Source organism: Pseudopodoces humilis, chromosome 32 (assembly GCF_049639895.1).
Source record: "Pseudopodoces humilis isolate 2021_Gansu_Grassland_sample_001 chromosome 32, ASM4963989v1, whole genome shotgun sequence".
In the NCBI taxonomy this organism is placed as follows: domain Eukaryota; kingdom Metazoa; phylum Chordata; class Aves; order Passeriformes; family Paridae; genus Pseudopodoces; species Pseudopodoces humilis.
In genome coordinates this window covers 1,277,532-1,304,788 of record NC_142231.1, presented here as the reverse complement: position 1 = coordinate 1,304,788, position 27,257 = coordinate 1,277,532, and the positions used below count along the sequence as shown (strand labels likewise).

Genomic DNA, 27,257 nt, shown 5'->3' with positions numbered 1-27,257 from the left:
AATTAATAGGGAATTAAGAGGTGAAGCGGCCCCCCCCAACCCCTCCATGTGCATCCCCCTCCTCACATCCCAGCTCCCGCTGCTTCCCGGGTGGATGTGGGGGGCAGGCAGAGGTGGGGAGTCACTGGCACCCGGCGGATGAACTGAGGAGAGGGCTGGGATGGGATTTTCCACCTCCCGTATTATGTCTGCTGAGCACTTTTGGGTTTGTTTTTTCTTATTTTCCCTTGGTTTTCCCATTCCTGGTGCTCCCAACCTGGTTTGTGACCTGGCTGCCCTTCCCCAGCGCGGTGTCACTCGGCATCTCCCTGCTCCTCCTCAGGTGAAGGGGTTGTTCCCCATCCCACCCCGTGGAATACACAGGGATTCAGCTGGAGGAACCCCCCTGACCTCCAGATTAATCACCTCCATTTCTCTCCGAATCCCATGAAAGGTCAGGAGTCTGCGAGGCTCAGGAATTAATTGAAATCCCACCGGTCTCGTGCCAGATCCATACATCATCCCGGGGGAGCAGCTCCGGGATGCGAGGGTGGGGGCACCCCCTCCTGCACCCCCTTCCTGCTGCGCACGGAGGACAGGGAGCAGCAGATGCAGCGCTCGGAGCTTGTTCTCCATCTCCAGGCAGGGAAATAAATGGATTAAAGTAAACTAAAGCGTCTGCGCTCCCCACCTGCCCCCCCGGCCATAAATCAGCATAAATGCAATTTCCATATTCATGGTATTTATCCAATAACTGTCCTGTCCCAGATTAAACGCGCCCCGGGGAGCGCCGAGGCTCCTTATCTGTGCCGGGGGGCTGGGGATGGGGGGGTTCTGCTCCTCATCCTCTTCCTAAGGGGCTGGAGAGGGGTGGGATCCTCATCCTGTCCCTGAGGGGCAGGAGGGAGCAGTGGGGGGGGGTTCTGCTCCTCATCCTCCTCCACGGGGGATCGAGATCCCGGAGGGTCCTGGGAAAGGGGCTCGGAGTGGGGGGCCCAAGGCTCGGCAGCGCTCCTGTCCCACTCCCTTTTTCCCTGGTTTTTTCCCCCTTTTCTATCTGTTCCTTTCCCCCTCTCCATCCTCTTCCTCTCCCCCAGGTGCTGTCGGGGACCCGGACCCCCTGTGCCCCCCCCCGGCCGTGCTCCTGTCCCGGGGGGAACACGGGGAGCTCCGAGAGCAGGAGCGGGGCTGGGGGGCAGCTGCCCCTCCCGGGGGTCCCCAGTGGCTGTGCCGGGGCTGGGGACACACGGCCACGTCTCCCACTGTGACAGCTCCTTGTCAGCCCTAATGACCCGAGCCCGGCAGGGCCGCAGGGCTCGGAGCTCGTTACGGGGGATTTAATGAGGGCAGGAGCAGCCACCGCCTCTGTCTGTTTGTTTCCACGGGCTGTCCCCTCCATGGCAGAGCAGCGAGTCCCCCGGAGCCCCCCGAAAACCCCTACAGCTCCCCCCAGCCCCTCAGAGCCCCCTGAAGCCCCCCACAATCCCCCCCCCCCCAGCCCCTTCTCTCTGCCCCCAGCTGATTCGGGGAGATGGGCAGCACCCCCCTCGCCCCTCTCAGGCTGCTCCAACCCCCGCGTGGGGGGGCAGAGGAGTTTGGGGGTTCTGGGGCTGCGGTTTAGGGGTGAGAGGCACTAGGAGAGGCAGATTTTGGGGGGCATCAGAGCCAGGGGCTAAGGGGGCTGCAGCCAGGGCCGGGGGCTGGTTCTGGGGTCCCCCACATGGCACAGCACCGAGCCTCTCACAGCCCCCCAGCCCTCCACAGCCCCTCAGACCCCTACTCAGATTTGGGGGGTGCCGGGGTCGGGGTCTGTGCCAGCTGCAGAGGGGCCAGCCTGGCTGTACCCCAAATCCTGGGCACGGCTCTCAGCAGTTCCAGGGCTGGGGGAGGGGCTTTTTTTGGGGGGGGTGGGTGACCCGTTCTGAGCCTGGGGGGTCTCGTCTGCAGCGCCTCTGCTCTGAGGCTGCCGCGTCCTTCTTGGCTCCACAAGAACTGCGCGAGCAGGAGCCTGCGGGCAGCGGGGATTTGTTAAATATTTGGCAAAGAGGAAGGCAAGAGCAGAATCTGAAATAAATGGCGGGGGGGGGAAGCGTTGTGAGCCCGCCCCGCTGCAGAGCGGGGCAGACCCCAGGAGTGGGCGCATCCTGCTGGGACCCCCGTGCAGACCCCACCCCTGCAGTTCCAGGGAGGGCGGCAGAGAGGGGTCCCCGAGGACCCCCGGTCCCTACTCCACTCTCAGCTGAGCAAAGCAGCCCTGGACCCCCGAGCGGTCGAGCTCTCTGGGTGGTGAGACCCCCGCCCTTGTCCCCCCCGGCACCTCTGTGTGCCTGCAGTGGCCCGGGGCCACCCCTCGGGCTCTAATGGAGGCAGGGACGAGTTTTGGGGCAGCTTGGGGTTCTGGGGAGCAGGGGGGAGACCTGGGGGGGTCCTGGGGATGGATAGAGCACCTGGAGCAATCCCTGCCCTCCTGCTGTCCCCCCACTGACTCCTGGGGACCAGCGGGGAGACCTGGAGGGTCCTGGGGAGGGACGAAGCATCTGGATCGATTCGTGCCTTCCTGCTGCCCCCGCTCCCGGCTCCTGACCCCCCCCGGCTGTGGGATCTGTCCTCTCAAACCCTTGACAGAGGATGAACCCCCCAAAGCCTGGCTGGGGCGCGCGGCCGCCACAGCCTCTGTCCCCACAGCCCCTGTGAGGTGAACTAAATCCATCCTAATTAGCGCTGATTTGCATGGGGAAATGAAAATTAATCTAGCTTGGCTTTATTGGAATTAGTGATTCCAGTTGGGCACATCAGGCAGTGGCAGACGTCTGGAGGGGCTGAGGGGCTGCTCCCCCTTCTCCCCCCTCCATCCTGCTTTGGGGTCCCTCTGTGGTGACGCAGGGGAGCATCTCTGGCCACCCCACACCCCCTCCCAGTGCCCCCAGTTGTGGGATCCAGCAAAAAGCCCTTTTTTTCCAGCAGATGTCACATCCCACAGGTGGGACGTGAGCAGGGATGACACCAGCGCAGGCACCGCTGGGGCGGGGGGCGCTGCAGGGACCCGGGGGTGTCACATTTGGGGTGGGGGGTGTCATGTGCATCCCTGGATTTCCACACCCTGCCAGCCTATTCCTGGGCATCTCCACTCGCGTGTTGGCACGTGGGTACCCACTCAGTGCCCTGAGCGCTCCGTGCAGGAGCAGATTCCCACTCCGCAGAGGGGGAAGCCCCGGCCGTGCCGCCTCCCGAACCCTCTGGCCCCGCTGCCTCCCAGCGCCGGCGCTCCGGGCCCGGGGGTGGCACCGGTGCTCATTGGTATGGGGTCCGTGATGAGGCGGCGTGCTCAATTCTCATCCCGCTCATCAAAAATTAACGAGGAGAAAACAGCTGGGCAGGAGCGGGGTCCGGCGGGCGGGTGGGGGTGGCACAGTGTGACCGGGGCGGGCACGGGATGAGGCTCTGCGCGTGGAACTTCACAGATGCCTTCGCCTTGGGGCCCCCCTCCAGCCCCAAAGCGGCCGCGTCCCTCTGGGATGGGGTCTCCATCCGAGGACACAGTCCTTGGGCAGGTTGTCCCCTGTCCCATCACCACCACCTCGGGGACACCTGGCCGTGTTCCCCTACCCCATCACCGCCACCTTGGGCACATCTTTGTGTGTTCCCCTGCCCCATCACCGCCTCGGGGACATCTCTGTGTGTTCCCCTACCCCATCACCGCCTCGGGGACATCTCTGTGTGTTCCCCTACCCCATCACCACCACCTCGGGCACATCTTTGTGTGTCCCCCTGCCCCATCACCACCACCTCGGGGACATCTCTGTGTGTTCCCCTGCCTGCGTGACCCCCCCAGCCTCCCCTCGGGATTTCATCCCGGCTGACAGGAGCGAGACCTGCGGCTCCTGCGGCTGCATTTGCAAGTCAACCAGGGGCTGAAGGAGCGGTGGCGGCGCTGGCAGGGGCCACCTGTCTTGTCTACCTGGGGACAGCGACGGGGGACGCCCAGGGGAGGGGGGATGGGGCTGGTTTTCCCCCCGTGTTTTCCCTGGCTGAGGGGGAGGGTTTTGCTTGTCTGGGGGGCTGTTTCCCCCTCCTCGCAGGCTGTAAACACTCAATTAAGCGAGAGCCGCGGTCCTGCCTTCCCTGTCGCTGCGGGTAATTATGTCGGTTTTTCGGTGTCAGGCGCGGCGGGGAATCACGATTCCAGCTAATTGGAGCAGCAATCCCAGCCCAGACCCTTCGGCAGCTGCTGGTGCTGCCGCTTGACAGCGGCCCGGGGCCCCCCCGGATGGGAGCCCGCAGCACGCCTGGAGCCACCTGTACCCCGCATCCAGCCCTGTCCCTGGATTCCAGCTGTTCCCTGGATTCCATCTTCCCTCTGGATCCCACCTGTACCCCGGATCCAACCCGTCCCCTGGATCCCACTTGCCCCTGGATTCCACCCAATTCTCTTCCTGAAGCCCCCTCCCCTGGATTCCGATTGTCCCTTGGGTTCCCCCCTCGAGCTCGCTGTCCCCACCCTTCGGTGCTGCGGGACTGGCTGAAATACCTGCTGGGTGCTGTCCTCTGCTCTGCTCCGTGGTGGCCTTGGATCCCCCTCCCACGATTTTTCAGGGATCCTTTTGGGCTCCCCGGTCCCCCCAGATACCTCCGGGGGCTGAGCCCGCCCGGCAGCTGAGGTGTGCAGGACTGGGGAGCCTTTGAGGATCCAGGGAAGGATCTGCAGAGAGACGGGAGCTGCCCAGCAGGGTGGGCCCTGCCAGAACCGGGGTCTGCTGGGGGAACCCGGATTTGGGGGTGGGGGAGGACCCGCCGCCGCCCATCCCAGGGGAGCCACACCGGGAGCTCAGCGTCTGCCATTGATTTCTTATTATGGAGTTCAGGAAGAAAAATGAGGTGCTGGGGCTGCGGAGCCGCCACTGTGATTTGTTGCCTTCTTGGCGTGTCCTGGCGGGGATGGGAATTGATTTTGGAGGCTCTGGAATCAGTCAGCAGGGCTGGGGAGGGGGAAATGTGGGGGCTGGAGAGGGGACAGCTGCACGGCCCCCAGGATGGGGGAGATGGGAACCCCCGGACCTGCTCCTGGTGCTCCCCACGCTGTGCTGGGGGTGGCGGCTTCCAGAGGGGTGGGGGGACAGACCCCTTTGTCCAGGAGGAAAGAAAGAGAAGGACTGAAGGAGAGAGAACAGCAGGAGAATGAGAAGGAGCAGAAGAAAAAAGAGAAGAAAAAAGAGGAGAAAGAGAAAGAAAGAAGGAGAAGGAGAAGGAGAAGGAGGAGAAGGGCACGGTGGAAGGCACAGGCCCCAGCCATGTCCCGCGCTGCCGAGTGCCCCCGCAGCCCCTTCCCGGTCCCTTCCCGGTCCCTTCCCGGTCCCTGGCCGGTCCCTGGCCGGTCCCTGGCCGGTGCCGGTGCCCCCGGGCCGAGCCCCGGCGCCGCCACCAGAGGGCACCGCAGGCCTCCCGCAGGCCCCGGGGCGGCCCCGAGCGGGACCGGGCGGGACCGGGCCGAGACCCCCGGGAGCGGCCCCGCCCCGTGCACGGGAATCCCTGCTGTGAGTGTCTGATACAGATGTGAGTGTGTGATACAGATGTGTGTGTCTGATACAGATGTGAGTGTGTGATACAGATGTGTGTGTCTGATACAGATGTGAGTGTGTGATACAGATGTGAGTGTGTCTGATACAGATGTGTCTGATACAGATGTGTGTGTCTGATACAGATGTGTGTGTGTGATACAGATGTGTGTGTCTGATACAGATGTGTGTGTCTGATACAGATGTGAGTGTCTGATAGAGATGTGAGTGTGTGATACAGATGTGTGTGTGTCTGATACAGATGTGAGTGTGTGATACAGATGTGAGTGTCTGATACAGATGTGAGTGTCTGATACAGATGTGAGTGTGTGATACAGATGTGAGTGTCTGATACAGATGTGAGTGTGTCTGATACAGATGTGAGTGTCTGATACAGATGTGTGTGTCTGATACAGATGTGAGTGTGTGATACAGATGTGTGTGATACAGATGTGTGTGTCTGATACAGATGTGAGTGTGTGATACAGATGTGTGTGTGTCTGATACAGATGTGAGTGTCTGATACAGATGTGTGTGTCTGATACAGATGTGAGTGTCTGATACAGATGTGTGTGTCTGATACAGATGTGTGTGTCTGATACAGATGTGAGTGTGTGATACAGATGTGTGTGTGTCTGATACAGATGTGAGTGTGTGATACAGATGTGTGTGTGTGTGCAGGTGTGTGTGACCCCGCCTGTGCACGTGTGTCTCACCTCTGTGCAGGTGTGTGTGATGAATTCATGCATGTCCCAGCCGTGTTTGTGTGTGTGTCTGAACCGTGTGTGTGTGTGTGTGTGTGTGTGTGTGTGTGTGTGTGTGTGTGTGTGTGTGTGTCCCAGGTGTGTGTGTGTGTGTGTGTGTGTCTCGTGTGTGTGTGTGTGTGTGTGTGTGTGTCTCAGGGGTGTGTGTGTGTGTGTGTGTGTGTGTGTGTGTGTGTGTGTCTGAACCGTGTGTGTGTGTGTGTGTGTCTCAGGGGTGTGTGTGTGTGTGTGTGTGTGTGTGTGTGTGTGTGTGTCCCAGGTGTGTGTGTGTGTGTGTGTGTGTGTGTGTGTGTGTGTCCCAGGTGTGTGTGTGTGTGTGTGTGTGTGTGTGTGTCCCAGGTGTGTGTGTGTGTGTGTGTGTCCCAGGTGTGTGTGTGTGTCCCAGGTGTGTGTGTCTCAGGTGTGTGTGTGTGTGTGTGTCCCTGGTGTGTGTGTGTGTCCCAGGTGTGTGTGTGTGTGTGTGTGTGTGTGTGTGTGTGTGTGTGTCCCAGGTGTGTGTGTGTGTGTGTGTGTGTGTGTGTCCCAGGTGTGTGTGTCTCAGGTGTGTGTGTGTGTGTGTGTCCCTGGTGTGTGTGTGTGTCCCAGGTGTGTGTGTGTGTGTGTGTGTGTGTGTGTGTGTGTGTGTGTGTGTCCCAGGTGTGTGTGTGTGTGTCCCAGGTGTGTGTGTGTCCCAGGTGTGTGTGTGTCCCAGGTGTGTGTGTGTGTCCCAGGTGTGTGTGTGTGTGTGTGTGTGTGTGTCCCAGGTGTGTGTGTGTGTGTGTGTCCCAGGTGTGTGTGTGTGTGTGTGTGTGTGTGTGTGTGTGTGTCCCAGGTGTGTGTGTGTGTGTGTGTGTGTGTGTGTGTGTGTCCCAGGTGTGTGTGTGTCCCAGGTGTGTGTGTGTGTGTGTGTGTGTGTGTCCCAGGTGTGTGTGTGTCCCAGGTGTGTGTGTGTGTGTGTGTGTGTGTGTCCCAGGTGTGTGTGTCTCAGGTGTGTGTGTGTGTGTGTGTGTGTGTCCCTGGTGTGTGTGTGTGTCCCAGGTGTGGGTGTGTGTGTGTGTGTGTCCCAGGTGTGTGTGTGTCTCAGGTGTGTGTGTGTGTGTGTGTGTGTGTGTGTGTGTGTCCCAGGTGTGTATGTGTGTCCCAGGTATGTGTGTGTGTGTGTGTGTGTGTCCCAGGTGTGTGTGTGTGTCCCAGGTGTGGGTGTGTGTGTGTGTGTGTCCCAGGTGTGTGTGTGTGTGTGTGTGTCCCAGGTGTGGGTGTGTGTCCCATCCATGTGTCCGTGCCCCAGCCATGTGTCCCTGCCACGTGTATCCATGTCTCAGCTCTGTCTGTGTGTGTCCCTGTTGTGTGTCCATGTCCCAGCTGTGTCCCATCCATGTCCCATCCATGTCCCATCCATGTCCCCTTCATGTCCCATCCATGTCCCATCCATGTCCCATCCATGTCCCCTTCATGTCCCATCCATGTCCCATCCATGTCCCAGCCGTGTCCCATCCATGTCCCATCCATGTCCCATCCATGTCCCATCCATGTCCCATCCATGTCCCCTTCATGTCCCATCCATGTCCCATCCATGTCCCAGCCGTGTCCCATCCATGTCCCATCCATGTCCCAGCCGTGTCCCATCCATGTCCCATCCATGTCCCATCCATGTCCCCTTCATGTCCCATCCATGTCCCAGCCATGTCCCATCCATGTCCCATCCATGTCCCCTTCATGTCCCATCCATGTCCCAGCCATGTCCCATCCATGTCCCATCCATGTCCCCTTCATGTCCCATCCATGTCCCAGCCATGTCCCATCCATGTCCCAGCCGTGTCCCAGCCGTGTCCCAGCCGTGTCCCAGCCATGTGCTCCTCTGTGTCCCCACCGGTGTCTTTGTCACGATGAAGGACGAGGCCATTCTGTTTATTAAATTGTAGCGCGGCGCGGCGCAGCCCTCGGAGCCGCTGACCCCGGTTATTTATAACGCGGGCGGGGAAATCGCAGCCCCGGGCTGGGGCTTTTCTGTGGAGAATTATGGAAAAGAGAATCGATAGTGCGGGCTGGGGCCGAGGTGGTGGGGAATTGTGGGGTCAGATCCAGGAATCGCTTCACTGCCGCAGCTGAGCTGAGCTGGGCTGAACCCCACGGCTCCCCAGGACCACACCCAGCACCCAGGATCTCCCCTGGCTCCCCAAGACCCCCTCGGCAGCTGCGGGGAGGCTCTGGCAGCAACACTGGGGGATGTCGGGGTATGGGGGGAGTCAGGGTTTGGGGTTTTCGAGGTCTGGGGGGGTCAGGGTGTGGGGGTATCAAGGTCTGGGGGGAGTCAGACTGTGGGGTTGTCAGTGTTTGGGGCTATTGAGGTCTGGGGATGTCAGGGTATGGGGGTACCATGGTCTGGGGCTATTGAGGTCTGGGGGGATCAGGGTATGGGGGGATCGGGATCTGGGGGTATCAAAGTCTGGGGGCAGTCACGGTGTGGGGCTGTCAGTGTTTGGGGGTTTTGGGGTCTGAGGGTCAGAGTCTGGGGTCTCTCAGTGTTTGGGGGTATCAGGGTTTGGGGTCAGGGTGTGGGGCTGTCAGTGTTTGGGGGTTTTGGGGTCTGAGGGTCAGAGTCTGGGGTCTCTCAGTGTTTGGGGGTATCAGGGTTTGGGGTCAGGGTGTGGGGCTGTCAGTGTTTGGGGGTATCGGGGTTTGGGGGGTCAGGGTGTGGGGCTGTCAGTGTTTGGGGGTATCGGGGTTTGGGGTCAGGGTGTGGGGCTGTCAGTGTTTGGGGGTATCGGGGTTTGGGGGGTCAGGGTGTGGGGCCGTCAGTGTTTGGGGGTATCGGGGTTTGGGGTCAGGGTGTGGGGCTGTCAGTGTTTGGGGGTATCAGGGTTTGGGGTCAGGGTGTGGGGCTGTCAGTGTTTGGGGGTATCGGGGTTTGGGGTCAGGGTGTGGGGCTGTCAGTGTTTGGGGGTATCAGGGTTTGGGGTCAGGGTGTGGGGCTGTCAGTGTTTGGGGGTATCGGGGTCTGGAGGTCTCAGAGTTTTGGGGTCTCAGGGTGTGGGGGTGTCCGGATCCGGGGGTGATCCCCCTCCCGGCGCCGCTGTGGGTCGGAGCTGGGCTCTCCCGGTGCTCCTCGTGCCGCCCGTGATTAATGGGGGGAATTAGGCCGATAATGGCTCTTAAACGCCGGTGCCGGTTGCAGGCGCCGCGCCCCGATGGCTGATGGATGGTGCCGGGCCCTGGGTGGGCGCGATCGGAGCCGAGTCACGATCGGGGTGGGAGTGAGGAGTGGGTTGTGACGTCATGCGGCAAAGTGACGTCACTGGGATGCGTGACGTCACACACCGGCTCAGGCGCGCTGGTCTGGAGCGGCCGGCGCTGCTCCCCCATTATCGGGCTGCGCAAATCGTCACGCCATGTCGCGATAGTGCTGCCGTGTGGTGCCCGTTCGCGTCCCTCGGAGTCCCCGGGATCCATCCCCTGCTCCAGGGCTGATCCCGGAGCGCAGCTCTGGCGGTTTTGGAACCCATCCCGTTAATTCTCCATTTAATTATCGGCTCTTTGGTTATTGTTTGTTTGCTTTACTCGGGATGAATTTTTTATGCCGGTTTCCATCAGGCCACGCCAAAATCCCGTGGGATTTACGGCTCTGGAGGGAGCGGAGCCGGATCAGGGGAGGGCCCGTGAGCAGAGAGTGGTGACTCCTGGGGGCTCCGGGGGCTCTGGGGGTCCCCAGGGGATGCGGGGACTGGAAGGGTCTGGAGAGGTTGTGACCTTGTCCTGTGGGATGTGTGGAGCTGGGATGGCGGCCTTGGACTCGTTCCGTGTGGATCTGGAGGGATCTGGAAGGGCTGGAATTTGAGCCGAGGGCTGTGCGGATCTGTGGATCTGTGATGTGAGGGGTCTGGGGGATGTGAGGATCGGGAGGGGGCTGGGGGAGCTGGAATTTCACCCAAGGGTTGTGTGGATCGGGAAAGGTCTGGAGCAGCCGTGAACTTGTGGCTGTGAACCGTGGGCAGGAGCGTTCTGGGGCCGTTGTGACACATCCCGTGGGATGTGCGGAGCTGGGATGGGAACAAGGGGGCTGCGGATTTATCCCGTGGGATGCACGGATCAGGACGGGGCTGGGAGGGCTCCGTGATCCATGGATTGCGCCTGGGAGGGGTTTTGGGAGGGGCTGTGGATTTGATCCATGAAATGTGCGGATCGGGAGGGGTCTGGGGGGGGCCGTGAACTTTTCCCATTGGATGTGTGGATCTGGAGGGATACGGAGGGGGGATGCTGTGGACTTTTCCCATTGGATGTGTGGATCTGGAGGGAGCCGGGGGGGCTCTGTGGTGCTGGGGGGGGCTCAGCCGAGGCCGGGAGCCGGAGGAAGCGTGTGCTCAGGTGCAGGCACGTTCATCCCGAGCCACAGCATCTCCCATTAATGAAGCACTTCATCACAGCTCCGTGCCAGGGGGGGCACCCAATTCCAGGTGATAAATTCCCGGCGACGGCCCTCGCTCGCTCGCAGCAGCCGTGATTCTCCTTCATCTTGAATAATATTTTTGGAGCGGTTGTAAAATAACCCAACGCAGCAGCTGCCAGCGGAGCCGCGGGCTCCAAACCTCCCACCCCCGGTCCCCCCCGGTCCCCCCCGGTCCCCCCAGCCCCCCCGATGTCACCTGTGTGTGTGTGGCTCACGTGTGCGGCCACGCGGATGCCGAGCGGGTGTGGCTGTGGCTTGTGCGGCTCGGTGAGAGCGCAGGGAGGTGCAGCTGAGCCCCCCAGAACCTCGGGGTGCCCCCCAGGCTGCTCCCTTGGAAATCTGATTTTTGTGGTCGTGGTCACCCTTGTGCCACTCAGATCTCTTAAGTCCTTCCCTGGGTCTCTGAATTTTGGGGTGAGGATACCCCCAGACCCTTGGGTGCCACCCTGAATCCCTGATTTTGTAGTGAAAGTCTACCCAGACCCTCTCCTGAACTCCTGGATTTTGGGGTGAGGGTCCCACCCAGATTCCTGTGTGCCCCACCTCAGACAGCTGGGTTCCCCCTGAACCCCTGAATTTTGGGGTAAGGGTCATCCCCAGACCCCTGGCCCCACCTTAAGACGCCTGAGTCTCTCCCAGACCGCTGAATTTTGGGGAGAGAGGTGATTTCCAGACCTCTGAGTCCCCTCCGGAGCCCTGAATTTGGGGGGGGGAGGATTCCTTCCCGGACCCCCAGCTCCCCCAGACGGGTTCCCATGCACTGAACGGGCAGAGCTCCCTGGTGTGGGTGGTGGAGCTGCCCAGATGTGCACATCTGTACACACATGTTCCCACATGTTCACACGTCCTGGGCTGCTGTGATTCCTTCCTTTCTGGGAAGGATTTGAGTGTTCTTCCCCCAAAATGCTGACCCCACTTGTGCCAGGCTGGAGAAGAAGCTCCGGTGGCACTTCCGTGCTGGTGGTTGTGGTGTCACCCTCGGGGGGCTGGGGCCCACCTTGGAGCCCCCCCAGTTCCCCATCACGGCTGCTCCCGAGGGCTCCTGGCACCCCCCCGGAACAGGAAAACACCGCACGGAATTAAACTCTTAATTACAGTCATTAATGAGCGTGGAGGCAGCTGGGCTCCGCGGGCAGGGAATCCCGCAGCATCCCAGGGGAGCTCCTGCAGGGAATGGGGGGTGCAGGGTGTCCCAAAGTAGAGCTGGGGGCGACAGCACCGGGGCTCCCCAAACCCTCCGGGTCAGCGATCCAGCCCTTCCAGGGTGTTCCTGTGCACACATCCCATGGATCCCTCTCGTACCCCCCCGTGCCCCCCTGGGCAGAGGAAGGTGATGAAGGACACGCGGGCAGTGCCCAGGGCAGGATGCTCCGTCTCGGGGAGTGGCGCTTAATCAATCACATTAAATCTCTAATTATATCACCCGGGGCCTTGGATGCGCCTCAGCCTTCTCTCGTGTCCAGGGTCTCCCGAGAAATTCCTCCCCTTTGTCCCTTAGCTGGAAGAGGAAAGGGTGGGCGGCACCGTGGTGGGGGGGACCCCACGCATGGCTGAGAGAGGGGAGCATCCCTGGGGGACTCCAAGGACCCCCAAAGTGGGGGTTCAGGGCTGTGCTGTCTCTCTCTGCTGCCATAGCATGACCCCCCACCCCCGCTGGGTCCCTGCTGCCCCTCTGGCCGCCCGCTCCATCCCTCTCGCGGTCCTTTGTTGGGTACTAATAGCCGGTTTCCATATGCACGGCAGCATCTGTTCCTGCCAGGGAGATTTGCATCGCTAAATGTAAATTGGGTGTTCTATCATTTATCATAAACGGGAGGGCGGGTGGGGTGGGGGGAGGCGAACCTCGGCCAAGTTGTCATCGGGAATCACACGGCTCATCCTTCGCCCCGGCACCAAAGTGCGGAGCCACCTGTGATGGGGCTGCGCGTGGAGGGACCGGGCTGGCCCCGCGTGGGGAGGGACGGCGAGGCCGTGTGGGGACATCGGGGGTCGCACCCAGCTCTCACCAGTCCCCCTGATATCAGGGTCATCCCGGGGGAGGCTGGAAGGAGTGGAGGGCGCCGGGGTTCAGGATTTGGTTTCCAGTCTCCCTCTCCCTTCCCACTGGCCGTGTCCCCGGGCCGGGATGTCCCGACCCGCCCCGTCCCTCCCAGCCCTGCCGCAGACGCCTCCCTCTCCTCCTGCCCACCCCTCCATCCTCGGCCGGACCTCGGAACCTCCGTCACCGCCGGACCGATCCCACCCTGGCCATGAAGGGTCCCCTGCGTGGAGGAATGTTCTCCCGGCATGTCAAACGGCACCCCGGAGTGAGTCACCCAGCCCCCCTTTCCTCCAGGGACCCCCTGTCCCCCCCTGCCCTCTCCCCCCGCTCCCAGGGACCCCGCGCAGCCCCCATCCCTCAGGCTTGTCCTTGCCCATCTCTCGCCACGTGCCCGGAGCCCCTGGGCTTCCTCACCTCTTTATCCCTCCATCCCATCATCCCACTCCCCATTCCTCCTGTTCCGTGCCTTTCATCAGCCTTCTCTTCCTCCCACTTCCCAAAACTCTCCTCAGCCCCCAGTCCCTCGTTATTCCGGCTTCCCCTTCCCGCTCTCACAGCGGCCCCGGGTGAGCCAGGGGTTCCGAGGATCCCCATCCCTCCTTTACCAAGGAAAGGTGACACCACACTGTGCTTCCCACCCCGTTACCTCCATCCAGCACTGGAGAGGGGCCAGGCTCCTTCACCGAGCCCGGCTGGGGCACCTCAACCCTCACCCACATCCGAGGGGACCTTCCCCGTGTCCCTCCCCACCCCCTACACCCATCTGGGGGCATCTTGGTCAGGGTGGATGGAAATGAAGCCCCCTCCCCACTCACCTCAGCAGCCCCAGAGCTGTCCCTGTTACCCCCCAAAATGTCAAGCTGAGGGGTTTGGGTAAAAAATGCCTCAACCCCGGGGCTGGGCACTGCCAGGGGGGTGCCAGCACCGTGGGCACAGGCGGTTGGGACCCCCAGGATGCTTCCCATGTCCTGGGATGGGCAACACAGGCCGAGGCTCCTGCGTCATCCTCACTGCAGAATGGGGAGTTTTGGGGTGTCTCTGTTCCTGCCACGGTTTCCCCAGCTGAGGAGCTGTGAGTGACTTGGGGGGCACAAAGAAGAGCCCAAACTGGAGGTGTAAAGGCATGGGGAGGGGGGCAGAGTGTTTGTACAGCTGGGTTGCTGCTGGCAGAGGTTGTTGGGGCAATTTTTGTGGTGTTACCCACCCTGTGTGGCGTCATCCATCCATCCATCCATCCATCCATCCATCCATCCATCCATCCATCCATCCATCATCCATCCCTGTCCATCATCCATCCATCCATCCATCCCTGTCCATCATCCATCCATCCATCCATAAATCCATCCATCCATCCATCCATCCATAAATCCATCCATCCATCATCCATCCATCTATCCATCCATCATCCATCATCCATCATCCATCCCTGTCCATCATCCATCCATCCATCCATCCATCCATCCATCCATCCATCCATCCATCCACCCACCCATCCCATGCTCTCAGCCGCGTCGTTGCCGGGCAGGTGTAGCCGCACTTTCCCCCAGCAATGGCTCCTCCTCGGCAGCGTGCCCGGCTGCCTGGCAGTGATGGATGTCCCAGGCTCACGATGCAGCACCGAGGCCGTGAGGCACAGCAGCTCTGGCAGGACCAGAACCCGCTGGCACGGCTCGGTAGGCACCGAGCGGGCACCGGGCAGAGCCTGGCACCGCTCCCCACCGCCCACACACCCCGTGCCTGGGGGAAATCGGGCTCCACCGCTGGCACCTGCGGCTTGGCAGCCTCCTCCTGCCCCTAATTCTTCCCAGCCATTAATTACCCAGACGGTGTCGGCAGCAGATGGTGAGACGGCCCCGCTGCCCCGAATCCTCTCCAGCAGCCACAGCAATTCCCGGCGCTGCGGCGGCTTCTTGATTCGCCAGCGCTTGGGCAGCGGCTGCTGCCAGCTCCTGCCGGCACTCGGTGCCAAGGAGCATCATCCGCTGATGGCCCTGACCTCCCGGATGGGCGCTGGCATCTGCCGGGCGCCCCATCACTCCAGCCTGGCTTGAGCTGGAGCTGGGCCATACTGGGAGCACTGGGAGAGGACGGCGGGGGGCCGGTGGGGAGCAAAGGCTGGGCAGGGGGACACATCTGTGTTCCCCCCCTTCCCGTGCATGGATGTGCTTGGCAGAGAGCAGATGGGTTGGACTGACCCTTTCCATCGTATTTCCCACTCGTGCCCCCCCCGCCCAGTGTCATCGCAGTGGGGAAACTGAGTCACGGAGCGGTGGGCGTTCGCTTCGGGGGCAGTTCCTCCGAGCTGAGGCTGCCGAGCAGAGCTGCGAGCGGAGCCAGGTGCTCGGCGCGGATCCATCGGCACCGCTCCCGTTAATGGGCAGGACGCGGCTCCCTCCAGGGGCACGGGCTGGCGCCGCTCTCATTTCGCTCCCCGCGTCCTCCCCGGCGCGGGGGCCGCGGCAATTTGGGGGAGGTCAAAGCCGCCTCGGCTCGGCTCCGATTGAGGCCGCGTCGCTCCGGGCACTGGGGGATTGGCAGCGAGAGCGGAGATGAGGAGATGGAGCCGCGCTGCGATGGGCGAGGAGCGGGGGGAGAGGGGAGTCGCTAGCAGGATGGATGTGGCGGGGCTGGGGTCACTGAGTGCACCCCAGGAGCCGCTCTGGACCTCCGGCTGCTCAGCCCCAGCGTGTCCCAGTTCATCCCAGTAACACGAACAGAGCCTCCTTGTCTCGTGCTCTGTCAGGAGATGGTGCAGGGGAGGGGGTGCAGAGCCTGGGGGGCTGTGGGGGACAGGGACTCTGTCCGGGGTCACAGCGTGGCTCGGGGACAAACCTTGCCCAGGGCCGAGTACCTCAGGGAGGAGCCACGAGTGGAGTCACTGGGAACACTGGGAATGCTGGAAATGGGGTGCTCAGCACCGAATCCTTCAGGAATGAACCATGAGCTGAGGTTCACTCGGACCAGGGGCACTGGCAACACCGGGAATGGGGTGCCCAGGACCAAATCCTCCAGGGAGGAGCCTGAAACTGAGGTTCAGCCCAGAGAGGGAACACTGGGAATGCCGGGAATGGGGTCCCCAGGTCCTCAGCAGCACCAGCACTGGGCAGCCACAGGCGGAGGAGAAGCGATTTCTCATTCCAAATCCAATTCCTCTCCAACACGAGCCGATTTTTCTCTCCCTCTTTTAATTCAGTCACTCAAGCTGACAGCTACACTGTGTACCGCAGCCCGGCTACAGGATTGCTCTGCCATATTCCCCCTGTAAATCTCCCGGCGTGTCAGCTCTCCCTTTCACTCTCCAGTCCGCCTGATAAATATTCATTTTATTGGGGTATTTTTCATTTCTCTCTCTCTCTCTCTCTCTCTCTCTGCAGCTCGTTCCCCTCATTGGCTTCATCAGCGTGGGCCTGGGCAGCGCAGTCCTGTACCTGCTGCGGCTGGCCCTGTACAGCCCAGATGTCAGGTACGGCTTGAGGTGCCCTGGGCACCCCCAGGCTCTCACCCCACACCCCCAGAGCTTGGGGGGACCAGCCCAGGTGTGGTTCCAGGTGCTGGGGTGTCCAGGCACACCTTCAAGGTGAATGATGGGGGAAAATGTGGGTGCAGAGGTGCTCAGAGGACAGGAGGGAATTTGGGGGGTTGTATCCCCTCTCCTTGGGTTGGGGGGATAGGAGAAGGGCCCCTCCAGTGCTCTTAGCCAGGTAAGAGCTGAATGTGGCTGATGGGCAAGGGCGTGGGGAGAGTGGGACTGAGGGGAATGGGAAATGGTGGGATGGATGGATGATGGATGGATGGATGATGGATGGATGATGGATGGATGATGGATGGATGATGGATGGATGATGGATGGATGATGGATGGATGATGGATGATGGACGGATGATGGATGGATGGATGATGGATGGATGATGGATGGATGATGGATGGATGATGGATAGATGATGGATGGATGGATGGATAATGGATGGATGGATGATGGATGGATGATGGATGGATGGATGGATGATGGATGGATGATGGATGGATGGATGGATGGATGGATGATGGATGGATGATGGATGGATGGATGATGGATGGATGGATGGATGGATGATGGATGGATGGATGATGGATGATGGATGATGGATGATGGATGGATGGATGGATGATGGATGGATGGATGATGGATGGATGATGGATGGATGATGGATGGATGGATGGACGGATGATGGATGGATGGATGGATGGATGGATGATGGATGATGGATGGATGATGGATGGATGGATGATGGATGATGGATGGATGGATGGATGGATGGATGTATGGATGATGGATGGATGATGGAGGGATGGATGGATGGATGGATGATGGATGGATGATGGATGATGGATGATGGATGGATGATGGATGGATGGATGATGGATGGATGGATGATGGATGGATGATGGATGGATGGATGGATGGATGGATGATGGATGGATGGATGGATGGATGGATGGATGGATGGATGATGGATGGATGGATGATGGATGGATGGATGGATGATGGATGGATGGATGGATGATGGATGGATGGATGGATGGATGGATGGATGGATGGATGATGGATGGATGATGGATGGATGGATGATGGATGGATGGATGGATGATGGATGGATGATGGATGGATGGATGGATGGATGGATGGATGGATGGATGGATGGATGATGGATGGATAATGGATGGATGATGGATGGATGGATGATGGATGGATGGATGGATGATGGATGGATGGATGATGGATGGATGGATGGATGATGGATGGATGGATGGATGGATGATGGATGATGGATGATGGATGGATGGATGATGGATGATGGATGGATGGATGATGGATGGATGGATGGATGATGGATGGATGGATGATGGATGGATGGATGATGGATGGATGGATGGATGATGGATGGATGGATGGATGGATGGATGGATGGATGGATGGATGGATGATGGATGGATGGATGATGGATGGATGATGGATGGATGGATGGATGGATGATGGATGGATGGATGATGGATGGATGGATGATGGATGGATGGATGGATGGATGATGGATGGATGGATGATGGATGGATGATGGATGGATGATGGATGGATGATGGATGGATGATGGATGGATGATGGATGGATGGATGGATGGATGGATGGATGGATGGATGGATGGATGATGGATGGATGGATGATGGATGGATGGATGGATGGATGATGGATGGATGATGGATGATGGATGGATGGATGATGGATGATGGATGGATGGATGATGGATGGATGATGGATGATGGATGGATGGATGATGGATGGATGATGGATGGATGGATGGATGGATGGATGGATGGATGGATGGAAAGGCAGCTGTGGAATCACAAAGGATGGATGGACAGGACAGCTCCACATGCTGGGGTGACCAGGCTGGTTTTTCCACATCCCCCACTGCCCCCCAGCTCATTTGTAATTGTTTGCTCCTAAAACCACCCATGGAATTAATCTGGCACCAGATGAGCTCAGCCCCACAATTAGCAGATCCAGACACCTTGGCTTGGAGGGTGGGAGCGCAGGGAGGGGCATTTGGGAGGGAAACCCAGCCCCCCACCCCCATCCCCCAAACACATGAACACCTTTAAACAGCTCCAGGGGGGCTGTGTTTGCAGCACAGCCCCCCCTCCATCCCCCGACACACACAAACATCCTCCCAGATGGAAAATTCTGCTCTTGGCCAGCACCAGCGGATGGGGGGACAGGAGAAGGGGGGGCAGCATAAACTGCTCTCTCCAGGGACCCCATCCCACGGCTCCTCTGGCCTCCCACAGCCCCTCCCGGGACAGGGATGTGTCCTTGGGGAAGGGTTCAAGGAGAACTGGGGATGGTGATGTTGGGGCTGGGGGCACGCTGGGGGTGGGGAGGGGTCTCTCCTCCGCTCCTTCCAGGTGCTGATGTCCCTGTCACCCCTCGCAGCTGGGACCGGAAGAATAATCCTGAACCCTGGAATAAGCTGAGCCCCACAGACCAGTATAAAGTGAGCACTGGGTGAACTGGGAGGGCTGGCAGCATGGGGGGAGGGGGAGGCAGCCCCATTTAGGGCAGAACACTGAGTTTATTCCAGGAAGGGGAAAGGGGGGATCAGTCCTGGAGCCCCTCAAATCCTTGTGCTGGAATTTGGGGAAGGGGCACAGTGAGACACCAAGGCCAGGCTGCAGTGACACTGGAGAAGGCCACGACCCCCCCTGACCTCCCTCCCTTCTCCAGTTTCTGGCAGTTTCCACTGACTACAAGAACCTCAAGAAGGACCGTCCCAGCTTCTGAGCCACCTCTGGGACGTGCTGCCGTGGAGGGGGAGACCCCTGCCCCAAGAAGGCCCCTGACAGCCCCCACCCCCAGGTCCCACTGCTTCCCCAGCACCCCCAAACCGCGTGATTGTGTCCCACCCCCCCAAAAAACCACATCCCTGTGGGTGCCCCCATGCCCCTCACCCTCGCCTGCATTAAACTCGTAGCACAGGAATAAATTATGGGGGGGCGCAGCAAACTGGATTCTTTATGGTTTCCCAGAGCCATGAATGCAGATTTTATCACCCCCCCGGGAGGGCTGTAAGCAGGACAAGCCCTCGGGTGCTGTTTCCGCTCTCTCACGCTCCACCATCCCCTCCTGAGTCCCTCTGGAGAGGGGAAGAGCTGGGAGGGGTGGAGGGGTCACAGCCACACGTGTGAGCCACGTCCTGGATGTGTCTGCAGTACGTGACACGGGGCAGGGTCCGGCTGGTGCCCATCTGGGCAGGAAGGGGGTGAGAAAGGATCCCAGGCTATCCCTCCCCGCTGTACCCCACGTGTTCTGGGGCTCAGCATCACCCCCTGCCCTCAGAGCCCACTGGGGGAAGCACCAGGATGGGGACACTGAGGCACGAGAACCCCGGGTCTCCTGGCACGGTGCTGAGGGGCTCCAGGGACCCATCCCCAACATCCCTCTGTCCCCCAGCACAGCACCCACACACCTCCAGGCTCTGCCCCTGCTTTTATTAGCAACCCCTCCCCATAGAAAAGTGCAAGATGAGGCTGGAACAAGCGGTGCCCCCCACCCCAAGCAGGGTCTGGGGGTTCTCTGTACCCTAACACTGAGAGCAGGGCGGGCGCGCGCCGCCCCCACCCTGGGGACGCAGCCCCCAAAGGTGATATCGAGGAAGAAGGAGAGGGGGAAAGGCAGAAGAGGGTGGGCCCCAGCCTCTCCTTGTCCCCCCCAGTGACCCCAGCCTGGCAGGAGTGGCGTCCCCCCCTCAGTGGTCGCTGAAGCCGGGCATGGGGAAGGCACGAGCGAAGGTCTCGACGCGCTGGCGAAGGTCGCTCAGGCGCCCCTGCGTCTCCGGGTCCTGCAGCAGGAAGGTCTTGAAGTCCTGGAGCTTACCTGGGGGTGGGGAGGAGCAGGTGAGGAGGGTGAGGATCCATGGCAGCCCCATCCCTTCCCAGGCACCCACAGCAGGGCTGGCACCAGTCTGGGGAGCAGGGCTGGCACCTCAAGGGGAGAGGGGCTGAGGGGCACCCAGGAAGGGGGAAATGGGGAGAGAAGGGTCCCCAACACTCACTGGTTTTGCTCTTGACGTCCAGGGCCAGGGCGATGCCCTCGTCAATGAACTCCACGACCTTCTGGAAATCCTCCTCGCGGAAGTGGCGGGAGGTCAGAGCGGGGGCACCTGGGGATGGAGCCCATCAGGGACAGAAACACTGTGGGGGCACCAGCCCCACAAGGAGCTCCCTGAGTCCCAGCCCTCCAAGGAACTCCCTGAATCCCAGCCCCACAAGGAACTCCCTGAGTCCGAGCCCCACACAGAGCTCCCTGAGTCCCAGCTCCTCTCCACATCACCCCAAGTTCTGGTCCCCATGGGGTCCTGCCCCCTTTCCCAGCCAAAACAAGCTCTGAATTCCCCTTCCCTCAGAGAAGGGTGAAACACAGTGGGGTTCTGTGGGGTGCAAACCTGGGGACTCCCACCCCAGGGATGGAGCCTTGCCAGGGCCTGTCCCTCACCAAGGCGCAGTCCCCCGGGTGTCAGCGCGCTCCTGTCCCCCGGGCACGTGTTCTTGTTGGCGGTGATGGACACGAGCTCCAGCACCCGCTCTGCCCTCGCCCCGTCGATGCCCTTGGGCCGCAGGTCCACCAGCACCAGGTGGTTGTCGGTGCCACCTGGGGAGCAAAGGACAAGGGTGAGGAACCCTGAGCACCCCCAGACCCCTCTGCCTCCCCCATCCTGCTCTGCACTGCTGCCTCAGTTCCGCCTCACCCCCACTCCTCTACCCCCCGATCCTCCTCCACTGCTGCCCCGAGAGCGAGCGGAGCCGCTTGTCCCCGCCACGGCTCACCCCTGCCCACCCCAGCCGGAGCTTTACCTGACACCAGGGTGTACCCACACTGCAGCAGCGCCTGTGCCATGGCCTTGGCGTTCCTCAGCACCTGCTGGCAGTACTCCCGGAAAGCCGGGGAGCCGGCCTGGGATGGGGAACACCCCATCAGCACAGGGGGGACAGCTCACCCCCCCGCCCCAAGCCCCCCACCCCGGCACAGACCTGTTTGAGGGCCACGGCCACGGCAGCAATGGCGTGGTTGTGGGGTCCCCCTTGCAGGGAGGGGAACACGGAGAAGTTGATCCTGTCCTCCAGGTCGTAGAGGGTCTCCTTGCCCGTCTTCTTATCCACGGAGCGCACGCCCTTGCGGTAGAAGATCAATCCCGACCTGGTGGCGAGAGACGCCGTCACCTCTCCTCCCCGGGGGCCACCGCCCCCCGTGGGCTCCGCAGACGCGTCCCCCGTGCCCGGGGGTCTCACCTGGCGCCACGCAGGGTCTTGTGCGTGGTGCTGGTGACCACGTCCGCGTGCTCGAAGGGCGATGGGATGGCCTTGGCGGCCACCAGCCCGCTGATGTGCGCCATGTCCGCCAGCAGGTACGCCTTGACCTCCTCGCACACCTGGGGACACCGCGGTCACCTGCTGGTCCCGGGCCCCCGCCCCAGGCCCCAGACCCCTCCCCACGCACCCTCTTGATGCGGGCGTAGTCGATGAGCCGGGCGTAGGCGCTGGTGCCCGCGATGATGAGCCGGGGACGGAAGAGCCGCGCTGTCACCTCCAGCTGGGCGTAGTCGATCAGTCCTGTGGTGGGCTGGGAGGGACAGACAGACGGACAGGTCAGTCCAGGGACAGACTGGTCAGTCCAGGGACAGATGGACAGACAGACTGGTCAGTCCAGGGACAGACTGGTCAGTCCAGGGACACACAGACAGGTCAGTCCAGGGACAGATGGACAGACGGACAGGTCAGTCCAGGGACAGACTGGTCAGTCCAGGGACAGACGGACAGACAGACAGGTCAGGCCAGGGACAGACGGACAGACAGACTGGTCAGTCCAGGGACAGATGGACAGACGGACAGGTCAGGCCAGGGACAGACTGGTCAGTCCAGGGACACACAGACAGGTCAGTCCAAGGACAGATGGACAGACAGACAGGTCAGGCCAGGGACAGACTGGTCAGTCCAGGGACACACAGACAGGTCAGTCCAGGGACAGACGGACAGACAGACAGGTCAGGCCAGGGACAGACGGACAGACAGACAGGTCAGTCCAGGGACAGATGGACAGACAGACTGGTCAGTCCAGGGACACAGACAGACAGGTCAGTCCAGGGACAGATGGACAGACAGACAGGTCAGTCCAGGGACAGATGGACAGGTCAGTCCAGGGACAGACAGACACACAGATTGGTCAATTAGTCCACGGACAGACAGACAGCTCGGTCAGTCATTCCAGGATGAATGTCCAAGTCCAGATGGACAGACAGACAGGTCAGTGAGTTCAGAGAAAGACAGACAGCCCAGTCAGTCCAGGGACAGACAGACAGATTGGTCAGTCAGTCCAGGGACAGACAGATTGGTCAGTCTAGGGACAGACAGACAGACAGATTGGTCAGTCAGTCCAAGGACAGACAGATTGGTCAGTCTAGGGACAGACAGACAGACAGATTGGTCAGTCAGTCCAAGGACAGACAGATTGGTCAGTCTAGGGACAGACAGACACACAGATTGGTCAGTCAGTCCAGGGACAGAAAGCTCGGTCAGTCATTCCAGGATGAATGTCCATGTCCAGATGGACAGACAGACAGCCCCATCAGCTAGCCCAGGGATTGGCAGACAGACAGATCATGGTCAGCTGTGAGGGATGGACACAGCCTGGTCAGTCAGCCCAGGGGCTGGTTGCAAGGGACAGACAGACAGACAGCCCAGTCAGCCCAGGAACAGACAGACAAATAGACCTTGGTCAGTCAGCCCTGGAGACAGACGGCTGGACAGACAGCTCAGTCAGTCCAGCAAAGACAGATGGACAGACAGCCCCATGGCCAGCTGTGAGGGATGGATGAACAGTCAGACAGAGCTCCATCAGTCAGCCCAGGGACAGACAGACAGAGCTCCATCAGTCAGCCCAGGGACAGACAGACAGAGCTCCATCAGTCAGCCCAGGGACAGACAGACAGGTCAGTCGGCCCCAGGGATGGCTGTGAGGGATGGACAGACAGGAGAGTTTGGTCAGTTAGTCATGGTCAGCCAGCTTGGTCATCCTGGGAAGGGACAAATGGATGGACAGACGGACAGCTTGCGGAGGAATCCCTCTGTCCCCTGCCCTGCTGAGCCCTGAGCATCTCCCTTGGCACTGGGATGTGCTGGGACACGGAGGGGAGGGAGGGCAGGGGTTTGACAGAGCAGCTCGGACACCTCGGGGACACCTTGGGGACACCTTGGGGACACCCTGGGGCTCATCCCTCACCCACACACCCTCCCTCTCCCCGGATCCTGCCCCCCAGCTCACATCAAGCTTGTAGGGCATCGACTCGAAGAAGATGGAGGTGGCCGAGATCCTCTTGACGTCGGTCATGTACCCGTGCGTGAGGCTGGGGGGAAGGCACGGGGTGAGGCCGGGACCCCCGGGGGGCAGCGGGCCCCACGTTCCCCCCACAGCTCCCCACGTACTGGCCCCCATCGGGCAGGTCCAGCCCCATCAGGCGGTCGTGAGGCTGCAGCAGGGCCGTGTAGGCGGCGAAGTTGGCCGGGGAGCCCGAGTAGGGCTGGACGTTGACGCCCCAGCGCGCCGGGTCCAGGTCGAACGCTTCCAGCGCCCGCCGCTCGCACAGCAGCTCGATCTGATCCACCACCTCGGCCCCCCCGTAGTACCTGGGGACACGGGACGGGGTCAGCAGGGGCTCCCCGCTGCCATCCCCGCCATGGGAGACTCCCACTGGGAGCACCCGGGGCTCTCCTGGATGTTTCCTGCAGCTGAATCCCAGCTGAACCCCCCCAGCGCCCCCCCAGCCCACTCCCCACTTTACCTCTTCCCAGGATACCCCTCCGAGTATTTGTTGTTGAGGCAGGAGCCCAGGGCTTCCAGTGCTGCCCGGCTGCAGAAATTCTGGGGGGAAAAGGTGGATGGGAATCGGAACAACCCAACCCCCCTAAGCAGGAGCTCCCCCCAGGCCCGACCCCTGCCCGAGCCCCCCGGCCCCTCACCTCAGAGGCGATGAGCTCCAGCCCCCGGCACTGCCGATCCTTCTCCTTCTGCACCAGGCTCCACATTTCGGGGTCGCTCTCGGCCAGGCTCTCCTGCCCCGTCCAGCCAGGGACGTGCCCGGGGGCGGCGGCGGCAGCGGGGCCGTGCTGTGCCCGCCGGCTGCCGGTGCCCACCCGGCCCCCCCATCGCTGCAGGGTCTGCACAGACAGGGGGGGACACGCTGGGACCCCTGGAGCCCCTCTAGCCCACCCCAGGACCTGCAGGTGACGGTGGCAGGCACGACACCCCCATGTTCTGTCTCCAGCCACTGGTGTCACCCCACCAGGTGGGGGCATGGGGACCCCAAAGACCCCCACAGGGCACATGGAGACTCCTCCATGGTCCCCATAAAGCACATGGGGACCCCCCAAGCTCCACACAGGGCACATGGTGACCCCTCCAAGGTTCCCACAGGGCACAAGGGGACCCCCAAGACACATGGCTACCCCCCAAAGCTCTCCACAGGGTATCTGGGGACCCCACAAGCCACATGGGGATCTTCCCAAGACCCCCACAGGGTACATGAAGACCCCCTCAAAGTCCCCACAAGGCACACAAGGACCCCCGAAGACACTTGGGGAGTCTCCAGTGCCCCATAAGGCACAGAGGGATCCCCCCAAGCTCAGGTATGCAGCTGGATTCTCACTGCTGGGACCCCCCCTCATATACGTGCAGCTGCCGGGGGGGGGGGGTGGCTGTGGGGGGACACCCGTGCACAAACAGGGGGGGCCCCAGCGCCCCCCTCACCCCGGTGCTGGATGATGTAACCGGCAGCACCCCATTGCATCACCCGCGGGGCCGCGGGCACCGGGCAGGGGCCAAGGCCGGTGGCGGCGGCTGTCCCGGCCCCGGGGACTTTGGGACGGACGCAAAGTCCGCGGGGTGGGGAGCGGGGGGAGCCGGGCTGGGGTGGGGGACACACGACACCGGGATGGGGGTCCCGGTGCCCAGCCGGGGGCGAGGAGAAGCGGGATGGAGTTGAGACCCCCGGGGGCGATGGAGGTTGGAGGAAGGGGTGCACGGGGGGGCACCGGGACACCCCCAACCCCCGCCAGCGAGGACCGGGAGCTCTCATTGGGGACCGGGAGATCCCACCGGGGACCGGGACATGCCGGGGACCGACTGCCCTGCGAACACCGGGGGCTGCAGCACACTGTGGGCACCGGGACCCCTGCGAGCACCGAAAGCTCCCCGGGGACCGGGACCCCTCTGGGCTCCGGGACACCCCCTCCGGGCACCGGGGCCCCAGTGGGTGTCCCCCCGGGGTACCTGGACTGTCCCCCGGGCACCGGGACCCTCGTGAGCACCGGGAGACACCAAGGGCCGGAGCGCCCGGCGCGCACCGGGGGATGCGGGAAGCGGGGGTCCTTACCGGGGATCCTTACCGGGGATCCCTACCGGGAACCGGGGACCCCACCCCCGGGCACCGGGCACCGGGCCCCTCTCCCAGCCCCGAGGCTCACCCTGCCCAGGCGGAGCGGCCACATCTCGGTCCGCGCTGCACGTGGGTCCCAGCCGGGACCCAGCCCCGGACCCGGTCCCGCTCCCGGCCCCCGCCTGGCCCCGCCCCCCCGCGCGCCCAGCGGGGAGGGCGGACCCACCGGAGCCGCGGGGCCGACGGGAAACGGGAGGTCCGAGACCTCCCCCACCCCCCCAGCCGGGGTCAGCCCGACCCCTGCACCCCCATATCCCCGATCCTGGGGTCCCCCGCCCCTGCACCCCCCCATATCCCCGATCCTGGGGTCCCCCGTCCCTGCACCCCCCCTATCCCTAATCCCGGGGGTCTCGCCTCCTCCCTCTCTCCCCATTCCCCGCTCCGGGCGGGATCATCAAACTCATTTTTTCTTTTTTCCCAGGTTTTTCTTTATTTTCCACTTTTTTTCCATTTTAATTTTCTTTAAAAAAAAAAAAAAAAAAGATGAAGAAGCCCCTCCCCGAGAGGAGGGGGCAGCCCCCCGGGACCCCCCCCATGGCATCCCTAACCCCCGCCTGGCACATCATCACGGCGTTGGGTGGGGGGGGGCTGCACACCTGCGGGGGTCCCCGGTGGGGGTGAGGGGTTCATGGGGGGCGGGGGGGCTCGGATGTGGCACCGGAGCGTGGCCAGTGGAGGGGAGGGGGCTTCAGAATAGCTGGGTGTGGCCTTGCACACGCGTGGTTCGTGTGTGTCACACGCGCACGTGGGGAGGATGAGGAGAGACCAAAACCCCGCAGGGTGAGGACTGAGCCTCCCCCCAGAGCACCCTGACCCCCCCCCCAGAGCACCCTGACCCCCCCCCAGAGCAATCTGACCCCCCTCACAGCACCCTGACCCCACTCCGTGTCACCCCAGAGGTGACATCGCATGGGGCTGTGCCCCCCAGTGCAGCGACCCCCGCCCAGCCTCCAGCATGGGGGGGCTCCGTGCCTGCACCCCCCCAGCTGCAGTGAGGGGGTCTCGGTGGGTGGGGGGCCGGGACCCCCAGCACCAGTTGTACCCGATGAGGAGCCGGGTGGGGCAGTGATGGAGTTTCAGTGGGTGGGGAGGGGTCTCAGTGGGTGGGGGTCCAGGATTCCCAGCACAGGCAGTGCTGCAGTGATGGGGTCTCAGTGGGTGAGGGGGTGGGGACCCCCAGGAACGGGTGTACCCCAGAATGGGGGGCTGCAGTGATGGGGTCTCAGTGGGTGAGGGGACCCCCAGGAACGGGTGTACCCCAGTGATGGGTCTCAGGACCCCCAGCACCGGCTCTACCCCAGTGATGGAATGTCACTGGGGGGGAACTGGGACCCCCAGCACCGGCTCTGCCCCACTATGGGGTACTCAGTGATGGGGTCTCAGTGGGTGGGTGGGACCCCCAGAACTGGGTGTACCCCACTGTGGCGCAGGGATGCTGCAGGGACGGGATGTCATTGGGTGGGGTCCAGGACCCCCAGC

At 61.9% G+C, this 27,257-nt stretch overlaps 2 protein-coding genes across 3 annotated transcripts; one reads left to right on the top strand and one right to left on the bottom strand.

The window, feature by feature from the left end:
• The first annotated feature begins 12,918 nt into the window (after window positions 1–12,918).
• On the top strand, window positions 12,919–19,253 carry COXFA4L2 (cytochrome c oxidase hypoxia associated subunit FA4L2). 2 transcript variants are annotated; one of them, XM_088068824.1, is made up of 6 exons: window positions 12,922–13,024; window positions 14,568–14,601; window positions 15,953–16,032; window positions 16,134–16,222; window positions 18,728–18,788; window positions 19,019–19,253. In XM_088068824.1, exons 1-6 carry the CDS (start codon window positions 12,968–12,970, stop codon window positions 19,073–19,075), a joined length of 378 nt encoding a protein of 125 aa, XP_087924950.1. In that variant the 5' UTR covers window positions 12,922–12,967; the 3' UTR covers window positions 19,076–19,253. The 2 variants fall into 2 exon arrangements, with proteins under 2 accessions (XP_005532027.1, XP_087924950.1); XM_005531970.3 differs by lacking the exons at window positions 14,568–14,601; window positions 15,953–16,032 and having other exon boundaries at window positions 12,919–13,024.
• A 510-nt stretch (window positions 19,254–19,763) lies between these two features.
• On the bottom strand, window positions 19,764–25,908 carry SHMT2 (serine hydroxymethyltransferase 2). Its single transcript, XM_014260596.2, has 12 exons — window positions 25,807–25,908; window positions 24,304–24,501; window positions 24,126–24,205; window positions 23,770–23,970; window positions 23,609–23,690; window positions 21,788–21,910; window positions 21,580–21,719; window positions 21,322–21,487; window positions 21,145–21,244; window positions 20,786–20,941; window positions 20,346–20,453; window positions 19,764–20,167 (listed from the first exon to the last, which is right to left on the bottom strand). The coding sequence occupies exons 1-12, from the start codon at window positions 25,828–25,830 to the stop codon at window positions 20,040–20,042; spliced, it is 1,506 nt and encodes a 501-aa protein (XP_014116071.2). The 5' UTR covers window positions 25,831–25,908; the 3' UTR covers window positions 19,764–20,039.
• Between the last annotated feature and the right edge of the window lie 1,349 nt (window positions 25,909–27,257).

Bases quoted from the DNA above. Each gene is read 5' to 3' on its own strand.
- SHMT2 (XM_014260596.2), bottom strand. From the start codon at position 25,830: ATGTGGCCGCTCCGCCTGGGCAGG. The intron at 23,691-23,769 runs GTACGTGGGGAG...CCTTCCCCCCAG, and splicing joins GACCTGCCCGATGGGGGCCA to CCTCACGCACGGGTACATGA. The intron at 20,168-20,345 runs GTGAGTGTTGGG...CCCCACCCCCAG, and splicing joins GGACGTCAAGAGCAAAACCA to GTAAGCTCCAGGACTTCAAG.
- COXFA4L2 (XM_088068824.1), top strand. From the start codon at position 12,968: ATGAAGGGTCCCCTGCGTGGAGGAATGTTCTCCCGGCATGTCAAACGG. The intron at 13,025-14,567 runs GTGAGTCACCCA...AATTCTTCCCAG, and splicing joins ATGTCAAACGGCACCCCGGA to CCATTAATTACCCAGACGGT. The intron at 16,223-18,727 runs GTACGGCTTGAG...CACCCCTCGCAG, and splicing joins CTGTACAGCCCAGATGTCAG to CTGGGACCGGAAGAATAATC.